Source organism: Oncorhynchus nerka, linkage group LG1 (assembly GCF_034236695.1).
Source record: "Oncorhynchus nerka isolate Pitt River linkage group LG1, Oner_Uvic_2.0, whole genome shotgun sequence".
Classification (NCBI taxonomy): Eukaryota; Metazoa; Chordata; class Actinopteri; order Salmoniformes; family Salmonidae; genus Oncorhynchus; species Oncorhynchus nerka.
In genome coordinates this window covers 50,795,812-50,807,867 of record NC_088396.1, presented here as the reverse complement: position 1 = coordinate 50,807,867, position 12,056 = coordinate 50,795,812, and the positions used below count along the sequence as shown (strand labels likewise).

Here is a 12,056-nt window from a genome sequence, read left to right as displayed (position 1 = left end):
GACTGCGTGGCCATGCACGCCTCCAACTCAATCAAGTTTGCAGACGACACTACAGTTTTAGGCTTGATTACCAACAACAATGAGACGTCCTACAGGGAGGAGGTGAGGGCCCTCGGAGTGTGGTGTCAGGAAAATAACCTCACACTCGACGTCAACAAAACAATGGAGACGATCGTGGACTTCAGGAAACAGAGTGAGCACCCCCCTATCCACATCGACGGGACAGTAGTGGAGAGGGTAGTAAGTTTTAAGTTCCTCGGCGTACACATCACAGACAAACTGAATTGGTCCACCCACACAGACAGCATCGTGAAGAAGGCGCAACAGCGCCTCTTCAACCTCAGAAGGCTGAAGAAATTAGGCTAGTCACCAAAAATACAATCTTTTACTGATGCACAATCGAGAGCATCCTGTCGGGCTGTATCACCACCTGGTACGGCAACTGCTCCGCCCACAACCGTAAGGCTCTCCAGAGGGTAGTGAGGTCTGCACAACGCATCACCGGGGGCAAACTACCTGCCCTCCAGGACACCTACACCACCCGATGTCACAGGAAGGCCAAAAAGATCAAGGACAACAACCACCCAAGCCACTGCCTGTTCACCCCGCTATCATCCAGAAGGTGAGGTCAGTACAGGTGCATCAAAGCTGAGACCGAAAAACAGCTTCAATCTCAAGGCCATCAGACTGTTAAACAGACACTAACATTGAGTGGCTACTGCCAACATACTGACTCAAATCTAGCCACTTTAATAATGGAAAAATTCAATGTAATAAATGTATCACTGGCCACCCTTTAAACAATGGCACTTTATACAATGTTTTCATTCCCTACATTACTCATCTCATATGTATATACTGTACTCTATACCATCTACTGCATCTTGCCTATGCCGTTCAGCCATCGCTCACTCATATATCTTTATGTACATATTCTTTATCCCCTTACACTTGTGTCTATAAGGTAGTAGTTTTGTTAGCTAGATTACATATATATTTCTTTACATGTACATATTCTTATTTGTTCCTTTACACTTGTGTGTATTAGTTTTTTATTATTATTGTTGTGAAATTGTTAGATTACTTGTTAGATATTACTGCACGGTTGTAACTAGAAGCATTTCGATACACTCGCATTAACGCTAACCATGTGTATGTGACCAATTTGATTCGATTTGAAGATCGTACTTTTTTGGAGAAATATCCTCTGGTCTGAGGAAACAAAAATAGAACTGTATGTCCATCGTTATGTTTGGAGGATAAAAAGGGGGAGGCTTGCAAGCCGAAGAACACCCTCCCAACCGTGAAGCACGGGGGTGGCAGCATCATGTTGTGGGGGTGCGTTGCTGCAGGAGGGACTGGTGCACTTCACAAAATAGATGGCATCATGAGGATGGAAAAGTATGTGGATATATTGAAGCAACATCTCAAGACATCAGTCAGGAAGTTAAAGCTTGGTCGCAAATGCGTCTTCCAAATGGACAATAACCCCAAGCATGCGTCCAACGTTGTGACCAAATGGCTTAAGGACAACAAAGTCATGGTATTGGAGTGGCCATCACAAAGCCCTGACATCAATCCTATCGAACATTTGTGGGCAGAACTGAAAAAGCGTATACGAGCAAGGAGGTCTACAAACCTGACTCAGTTACACCAGCTCTGTCAGGAGGATTGGGCCAAAATTCACCCAACTTATTGTGGGAAGCTTGTGGAAGGCTACTCGAAACGTTTGACCCAAGTTAAACAATTTAAAGGCAATGCTACCAAATACTCATTGAGTGTTTGTAAACTTCTGACCCACTGGGAATGTGATGAAAGAAATAAAAGCTTAAATAAATAATTCTCTCTACTATTATTCTGACATTTCACATTCTTAAGATAAAGTGGTGATCCTAACAGACCTACGACAGGGAATTATTACAAGGATTAAACTGTGTCAGGAATTGTGAAAACTGAGTTTAAATGTTTTTGGCTAAGGTGTATGTAAACTTCCGACTTCAACTGCATGACGATCAACTGTATTAACGGAAATATTTTTCCACAAGTCAACTATGAGAAAAAAAGTGTTGACGTGAGTTTTATTAATTTGGTGGATGTGAGAGTTTCTGAATCCTCTCCGTGACCATGGATCAGGAAATAGCCAGTAGTCCTACAGAAGTAAATGACCAAGACACTTTGGGTGCAAAACACAGATGTATTTACATTTTATTTACAGATATGTACAAAAAATATTGTCCCTCTTCCGGATGTCTGGAAACCTCTGGTCCCCAATAAATATGGGCAGTGTGTTGGGGTTGAATATGAGTGGGGGTAGGGTATGTTGGTGGGGGTCCTAGGGTGGAGGTCCTAGGTTGGAGGTAAGAGGGTCCTAGGGTGGAGATAAGGGGGTCCTAGGGTGGAGGTAAGAGGGTCCTAGGGTGGAGGTAAGAGGGTCCTAGGGTGGAGGTAAGAGGGTCCTAGGGTGGAGGTAAGGGGTCCTAGGGTGGAGGTAAGGGGGTCCTATGGTGGAGGTAAGGGGGTCCTAGGGTGGAAGTAAGGGGGTCCTTGGGTGGAGGTAAGGGGGTCCTTGGGTAGAGGTAAGGGGGTCCTTGGGTAGAGGTGAGGGGGTCCTTGGGTAGAGGTGAGGGGTCCTTGGGTAGAAGTGAGGGGGTCCTTGGGTAGAGGTGAGGGGGTCCTTGGGTAGAGGTGAGGGGTCCTTGGGTAGAGGTGAGGGGGTCCTTGGGTAGAGGTGAGGGGGTCCTTGGGTAGAGATGAGGGGGTCCTTGGGTAGAGGTGAGGGGGTCCTTGGGTAGAGGTGAGGGGTTTCTAGAGTGGAGGTGAGGGGTTCTAGAGTGGAGGTGAGGGGTCCTTGGGTAGAGGTGAGGGGGTCCTTGGGTAGAGGTGAGGGGTCCTAGAGTGGAGGTGAGGGGGTTCTAGAGTGGAGGTAAGGGGGTCCTAGAGTGCCTGATCAGCTGGATTCATCACACGCCCCATAAATAGAACAGATCCTGGAGAGATGGAGAGAGAGAGGGAGAGATGGAGAGAGAGAGATGGAGAGAGGGAGAGATGGAAAGATGGAGAGAGAGGGAGAGAGATGGAGAGAGGGAGAGATGGAGAGAGGGAGAGATGGAAAGATGGAGAGAGGGAGAGAGATGGATGGAGAGAGGGTTGACAAATGGAGCGATTAATAGAAGGCCAAACTAACAAGGTGATGCTGTAAAGGCAGTACAACACTCCGACTAAGGCTGCGTTTACACAGGCATCCCAAATCTGATCTGCCACTGATCTGATTGATCAAGAATACTATCGGTGGCAAAAGATCAGAATTGGGCTGCCTGTGTAAACGCAGCTATAGCATGCTTCTTTTACTGTGTTGAATATTAGTGGATGGTTTGAGTCCTGAATACTGATTGGCTGAAAGCCCGTGGTATATCAGACCGTATACCATAGGTATGACAAAAAAATACATTTTACTGCTCTAATTACGTTGGTAACCTGTTTATAATAGCAATAAGGCACCTCAGGGGGTTTGTGGTATAAGGCCAATATACCACGGCTAATGGCTGTATCCAGGCACTCTGCGTTGCGTCGTACATAAGAACAGCCCTTAGCCGTGGTATATTGGCCATATACCACACCCCCCCTCGGGCCTTATTGCATATGTAAGCCATCTGTTAATTATTTTGTATTGTAGGCCTCCTACCTGTGCTGACTTGTCGCAGGAGGAAGAAGAAAGGTCTGTCTGCTTTGAAGACGGGAGCTCGGGATCGTTTGAGTAGCACCATAGCGGTTACTGCCACTGCCTTGGTCCCGTCCTCTGTTACCTCTATCCTGGCCTCATGAAAGGCATCTGACACATACAGGCCTTCCTCTGCTGTGGAGAGATAACAAACACAATGCTGTACGTCCTGGACAGTCATCTGTAGGATACTGAGGATGACATGGAGTCTCATACAGGCTTTTACAGCTCAACTCAGAAAGTAAACCAAATTTTGAAAATGTTCCTCGTTGAAAAGCGAATTGGAATTTCAGTTTACTTCTTGAATTGACACAAATTGAAATGGAATTTGACCCCAAACCTAATCTCCCATTAAAGCAGGAAAAGGCAGTTTAAGTGTTCTGTACCTGAGAGTCCGGTGAAGTCTGCTGCCATTGGGTCGAAGGCGTCACTGACCCCCATTGACGGCAGAATCAACCTCAGGTTGAACCTGTTCTGCATTTTAAACCTGTTCAATGACAGTGCATCACACTACTGTTATCCTGTTTCGCCACGCTAGATCAGTCATCATGGAGGTTAGGACATGGTAAATGCTATGGGATACTTGTGGGATGACCATACCCCACAAGACATGCCACCAGAGGTCTCTTCACAGTCCCCAAGTCCAGAACAGACTATGGGAGGCACACAGTCCTACATAGAGCCATGACTACATATAACTCTATTCCACAGTACTACATAGAGCCATGACTACATGGAACTCTATTCCACAGTCCTACATAGAGCCATGACTACATGGAACTCTATTCCACAGTCCTACATAGAGCCATGACTACATGGAACTCTATTCCACAGTCCTACATAGAGCCATGACTACATGGAACTCTATTCCACAGTCCTACATAGAGCCATGACTACATGGAACTCTATTCCACAGTCCTACATAGAGCCATGACTACATGGAACTCTATTCCACATTACTACATAGAGCCATGACTACATGGAACTCTATTCCACAGTCCTACATAGAGCCATGACTACATGGAACTCTATTCCACATTACTACATAGAGCCATGACTACATGGAACTCTATTCCACAGTCCTACATAGAGCCATGACTACATGGAACTCTATTCCACAGTCCTACATAGAGCCATGACTACATGGAACTCTATTCCACAGTCCTACATAGAGCCATGACTACATGGAACTCTATTCCACATTACTACATAGAGCCATGACTACATGGAACTCTATTCCACAGTCCTACATAGAGCCATGACTACATGGAACTCTATTCCACAGTCCTACATAGAGCCATGACTACATGGAACTCTATTCCACAGTCCTACATAGAGCCATGACTACATGGAACTCTATTCCACAGTCCTACATAGAGCCATGACTACATGGAACTCTATTCCACAGTCCTACATAGAGCCATGACTACATGGAACTCTATTCCACAGTCCTACATAGAGCCATGACTACATGGAACTCTATTCCACATTACTACATAGAGCCATGACTACATGGAACTCTATTCCACAGTCCTACATAGAGCCATGACTACATGGAACTCTATTCCACAGTCCTACATAGAGCCATGACTACATGGAACTCTATTCCACAGTCCTACATAGAGCCATGACTACATGGAACTCTATTCCACAGTCCTACATAGAGCCATGACTACATGGAACTCTATTCCACAGTCCTACATAGAGCCATGACTACATAGAACTCTATTCCACATTACTACATAGAGCCATGACTACATGGAACTCTATTCCACATTACTACATAGAGCCATGACTACATGGAACTCTATTCCACAGTCCTACATAGAGCCATGACTACATGGAACTCTATTCCACATTACTACATAGAGCCATGACTACATGGAACTCTATTCCACAGTCCTACATAGAGCCATGACTACATGGAACTCTATTCCACATTCCTACATAGAGCCATGACTACATGGAACTCTATTCCACAGTCCTACATAGAGCCATGACTACATGGAACTCTATTCCACAGTCCTACATAGAGCCATGACTACATGGAACTCTATTCTACAGTCCTACATAGAGCCATGACTACATGGAACTCTATTCTACAGTCCTACATAGAGCCATGACTACATGGAACTCTATTCCACAGTCCTACATAGAGCCATGACTACATAGAACTCTATTCCACATTACTACATAGAGCCATGACTACATGGAACTCTATTCCACATTACTACATAGAGCCATGACTACATGGAACTCTATTCCACAGTCCTACATAGAGCCATGACTACATGGAACTCTATTCCACAGTCCTACATAGAGCCATGACTACATGGAACTCTATTCCACAGTCCTACATAGAGCCATGACTACATGGAACTCTATTCCACATTACTACATAGAGCCATGACTACATGGAACTCTATTCCACATTACTACATAGAGCCATGACTACATGGAACTCTATTCCACAGTCCTACATAGAGCCATGACTACATGGAACTCTATTCCACATTACTACATAGAGCCATGACTACATGGAACTCTATTCCACATTACTACATAGAGCCATGACTACATGGAACTCTATTCCACATTACTACATAGAGCCATGACTACATGGAACTCTATTCCACATTACTACATAGAGCCATGACTACATGGAACTCTATTCCACAGTCCTACATAGAGCCATGACTACATGGAACTCTATTCCACATTACTACATAGAGCCATGACTACATGGAACTCTATTCCACATTACTACATAGAGCCATGACTACATGGAACTCTATTCCACATCAGGTAACTGATGCAGCAGGAAAATTAGATTTAAAATACAGATAACAATACACCTTATGGAACAGCGGGGACTGTACACCTTATGGAACAGCCATGACTACATGGACACGGGGACTACACCTTATGGAACATCAGGTAACTGATTAGGAAAATTAGATTTAAAATACAGGACTGTACACCTTATGGAACAGCGGGGACTGTACACCTTATGGAACAGCGGGGACTGTACACCTTATGGAACAGCGGGGACTGTACACCTTATGGAACAGCGGGGACTGTACACCTTATGGAACAGCGGGGACTGTACACCTTATGGAACAGCGGGGACTGTACACCTTATGGAACAGCGGGGACTGTACACCTTATGGAACAGCGGGGACTGTACACCTTATGGAACAGCGGGGACTGTACACCTTATGGAACAGCGGGGACTGTACACCTTATGGAACAGCGGGGACTGTACACCTTATGGAACAGCGGGGACTGTACACCTTATGGAACAGCGGGGACTGTACACCTTATGGAACAGCGGGGACTGTACACCTTATGGAACAGCGGGGACTGTACACCTTATGGAACAGCGGGGACTGTGAAGCAACACAAACATTGGCACAGACACACAAACACGATAACATACTCACTATACATACACATGGATTTAGTACTGTAGAAATGTGGTAATGGTGGAGTAGGGGCCAGAGGGCACACAGTGTGTTGTGAATGTATTGTAATGTTTTTAAAATTGTATAAACTGCCTTCATTTTGCTGGACCCCAGGAAGAGTAACTGATGCTTTGGCAGCAGCTAATGGGTATCCAGAATAAATACAAAATACCCTAAACTATAATCCTTACCTAACCCTAAACCGTTTTAAATGTCAACTTCAATGACGTGATGTTGGGTTGTCCTAGGTATCCCTCTTAGCAAACGTCCGTTAGGGAACGGAAGCCACTTTGGGCCAGGAAATGTTTTACATCAGTGATCCTAACCTGGTATAAGACATTTTTTCAAATGAAAACATATTGATGTGTGTAGGCTACCTGGGGAGAAAGACATCCATCTTGGTTCTACGGAGGCCAGTGTTCCAGGTGGCCACAGCGCTGGGAGTTAGCTGGGATTCCAGAGAGGACAGTGGCATCTTCCTGTCGCTGGGCAGAGCTACCAGCAGACTGAGGGAGCGGCCCAGGTACGGCAGCTCCAGGACTGTGTAACGCTGGTCTGACAAGGTGCGGAACTGACCTACACATAGAAGGGAAACAAAAGGAGGGACCACTTAAATAAGGACACAGGATAATCAATCATATGGATTTTAGAAGCCCTTTGTGACATTAGCAGTTGTCAGTGTTTTACAGATACCCAGAATCCCCAAAGACCAAGCGATGCACAAACACCAAACACTTAGCCTTTACAATTGTAGAATGTCAAATGATCTAGATTACTGTAGTACGAACCAAAACTCCAACTCTACTAAATGTGGTGTGGTGTGCTTGATGGATTGACTGTAAGCCACAGCCAAAGGGAGAGACGGAGAGAAAGATATTGCCGTTGTCTCTTCTCACTTACCAAAGTTGACCTCTGTGGCCTGGTGCATCATGGTCACCTTGATGGTGCTGCCGTCCAACAGGGTGAAGGGAAGGTTCTGGGTGTCTGTGAAGAGGAACTGTTTCTGCCACACGCCCCGGAAGTTTACAGTGTTGACCAGGGCCATCTGCAGCCGCTGGCCCCACCACAAGGCTTCTTCCTGGGCCTCGCCAGACCCAAACAGCTCCCCGCTGCCACCGGACTGGAGCGGCTCACCGGTGCCGTGGTTACGTCCCCACTGTTGCAGCTGGCTTCGGCTGTGGTTGGGCTGGCTGAAGTTGGCTCGCACCAGACTGCTGTTGCCCAAGGCTGCTGCATGCTGGGTAAAAACAGGAAGTAGCTGGACGCCGCTCTGGATGAATAGGACGCAGGCCTGCCGGAGCCGCACCCCGTGACTGGAGTTACCCACATCCCCCTGCGACCGCAACAGGAAGTCCTGCACCTGCATATCTGGAGAGACCGGAAATGGAATCAGTGGCTTGGTTCCCACTAAATTAGCTTTTTGGTTTTCATTTAAGGTTAGGCGTAAGGTTAGCAGTGTAGTTAGGGTTAGGTATAAGGTTAGCAGTGTGGTTAGGGTTAGGCATAAGGTTAGCAGTGTGGTTATAGCTAGGTGTAAAATCAGATTTTAAGAAGATAAATAGAACTGGTCTTCCCCACTAATGGTTACGGGCTAGGGTAAGCTGACCCTAGATACGATTTTGCAACTTGTCCAGATAATGACGACCCAAATGGAAACCTTGTGTGTTCAAGAATGTGATGAGGAAACGATGTATTCCAAAACAAGAGTGAAGAAGACACCAGGATCCGGCCAACCCATTTAATCCGGCTCTGCAATGGCAAGTGCATATATGTATAATATATGAAGTGTGTATGTATGTATGTATGTATGTACTGTATGTACAGTGGGGCAAAAAAGTATTTAGTCAGCCACCAATTGTGCAAGTTCTCCCACTTAAAAAGACGAGAGAGGCCTGTAATTTTCATCATAGGTACACTTCAACTGTGACAGACAAAATGAGAAACAAAAATCCAAAAAATCACATTGTAGGATTTTTGGAAGTGGAGGGTCCATCATGGTCTGGGGCGCTATGTCACAGCATCATCAGACTGAGCTTGTTGTCATTGCAGGCAATCTCAACGCTATGTGTTACAGGGAAGACATCCTTCTCCCTCGTGTGGTTCCCTTCCTGCAGGCTCATCCTGACGTGACCCTCCAGCATGACAATGTCACCAGCCATACTTTTTATTTTACCAGGTAAGTTGACTGAGAAAACATTCTCAATAACAGCAACAAACAGGGGAATAGTTACAGGGGAGAGGAGGGTGATGAATGAGCCAATTGTAATTTGGGGATGATTAGGTGACCCTGATGGTATGAGGGCCAGATTGGGAATTTAACCAGGACACCAGGGTTAACACCTCTACTCTTATGATAAGTGCCATAGGATCTTTTATGACCTCAGAGAGTCAGGACACCTGTTTAAAGTCCCATCCCAAAGACGGTACCCTACACAGGGCAGTGTCCCCAATCACTGCCCTGGAGTATTGGGATATTTTTTATTTATTTTTTTAGACCAGAGGAAAGAGTGCCTCCTATTGGCCCTCCAACACCACGTCCAGCAGCATCTGGTCTCCCAGCCAGGGACTGACCAGGACCAACCCTGCTTAGCTTCAGAAGCAAGCCCGCAGTGGGATGCAGGGTGGTATGCTGCTGGTTCTGTGCATGATTTCCTGCAAGACAGGAATGTCACCGTTCTGCCATGGCCAGCGAAGAGCCCAGATCTCAATCCAATTGAGCACGTCTGGGACCTGTTGGATCGGAGGGTGAGGACTAGGGCCATTCCCCCCAGAAATGTCTGGGAACTTGCAGGTGCCGTGGTGGAAGAGTGGGTAACATCTCACAGCAAAAACTGGAAAATCTGGTGCAGTCCATGAAGAGGAGATGCCCTGCAGTACTTAATGCAGCTGGTGGCCACACCAGATACTGACTGTTACTTTTGATTTTGACCCCCCCCCCTTGTTCAGGGACACATTATTCCATTTCTGTTAGTCACATGTCTGTGGAACTTGTTCAGTTTATGTCTCACTTGTTGAATCTTGTTATGTTCATACAAAAATGTACACATGTTAAGTTTGCTGAAAATAAACGCAGTTGACAGTGAGAGGACATTTTCTTTTTTTTTTGCTGAGTTTATTTGAATCATATTCAAATCAAATGTAAAGTGAGAAGCTCGATTGAGTTCTATTTTGCTAATTGTTGGCTACCGTCTGTGATTTTTGCCTACAATATTTCATGATGTGTAACAAGATGTGCACAATAACGTGCCAAAGAATAAGCCTCAATATTTGCAGAGGATATCGCTCTAGGATGCTGATTCGTCGTCTGTATTGTGGACTAATGTTAAGGTCAGATTTGAACGGAAAAAGCTCATCAGAGCAGCGCTGCCTTCATGTCCATCCTGTCAATAACGTATCGACACATTCTCCAATGACGGTTAAATCTATGTTTTGTGAAACGCATGTGACATCGAGCCCAGGTCCATACCACATACACAGCCACCCGTGGCTTAGAGCCGAAACCTTTTCTTCACTTTGGCACCTTTTTTTTAATCAATCAAGTATGCTGATAAATCAATAAAATATCCTCCTTCTCTCTCTGCCTGAAGTACGCCCTTCTCTACATTACCTTTTAAACTTCACTGGTTCAGTGACTTCTGTGTAACACCGTGACCTTTCGACCCCAGTGTCTCGGTATTACCCTCTGAATAATCTGATTACAAAGTAGAGGCAGGTATTAAGTCTCCAGACACCACTCTACCGGCCGACAGGACCCCCATGCCAATTGTCCCACAGGACCACGTACCAGCGGTACAGCCCGGCACCCGTTTAAGGGAACGGTATTCTCAGGTGACTGATTTAAACAAACCGTAATGGAGAGCAAAATAAACCCACACTGGTAAAGATGCTAGTTAAAGTGCTCAGCCATCCTCTGGATGCCCTTTCACCTTTTAGCCAACGGGGCTCTGCTTGGTGGGTGGGATTTCTTACCGTTGATGTCATATCCCAGTGCGGCCACCAGTTGCGCCAGCGTGTTGCCGCGGGCGCCCAGCTGCAGAAGACCCAAGGACAGCGAGACGCTCGCCGGCGACACTATCAAGTTGGAGTTGTTCTCTGTCTCGGTGAGCGTTTGGTAAAGGTTGACGGCGAACTCTGTGTGCAGCTCTCCCATGGTGTCTTGAAGGCTGAAGGCGTCACACTGACCCCTCTCCACCAACCAGAAGTAGACGAACAGCGAGGTCATCGACAGGCGACACATGACCTTGGAAGTGAATGGTCAAAGGACAAATGTAGATGTTGATGGCAGATGGGGTCCACAGCGATGGGGTCCACAGAGATAGAGTCCACAGAGATGGGGTCCACAGAGATGGGGTCCACAGAGATGGGGTCCACAGAGATGGAGTCCACAGAGATGGGGTCCACAGAGATGGGGTCCACAGAGATGGGGTCCACAGAGATGGAGTCCACAGAGATGGGGTCCACAGAGATGGGGTCCACAGAGATGGGGTCCACAGAGATGGAGTCCACAGAGATGGGGTCCACAGAGATGGGGTCCACAGAGATGGGGTCCACAGAGATGGGGTCCAGAGAGATGGGGTCCACAGAGATGGAGTCCACAGAGATGGGGTCCAGAGAGATGGAGTCCACAGAGATGGGGTCCACAGAGATGGGGTCCAGAGAGATGGAGTCACTGCAAAGACAAGGAGGGTAGGTCATGTTATAACGTCTTTATAGGCATATTTTTAATGTTCCGTGTCACTACATATATTGATTTTATTTGGCTGTTAAAAAAAATATATAGACATGTGTAAAACTTCACAAAGTCAATGACTTGTGATCCCTACAGTGAAATGATTACTTACAAACCCTTAACCAACAATGCTTTAAGAAGTTAA

General features: G+C 46.2%; 1 protein-coding gene across 1 annotated transcript; it reads right to left on the bottom strand.

Moving 5' to 3' along the window:
- Nucleotides 1-2,215: 2,215 nt before the first annotated feature.
- On the bottom strand, nt 2,216-11,419 carry LOC115125909 (probable serpin E3). Its single transcript, XM_029655492.2, has 6 exons — nt 11,152-11,419; nt 8,083-8,550; nt 7,560-7,758; nt 4,105-4,205; nt 3,683-3,853; nt 2,216-2,987 (listed from the first exon to the last, which is right to left on the bottom strand). The coding sequence occupies exons 1-6, from the start codon at nt 11,417-11,419 to the stop codon at nt 2,935-2,937; spliced, it is 1,260 nt and encodes a 419-aa protein (XP_029511352.1). The 3' UTR covers nt 2,216-2,934.
- Nucleotides 11,420-12,056: the final 637 nt, after the last annotated feature.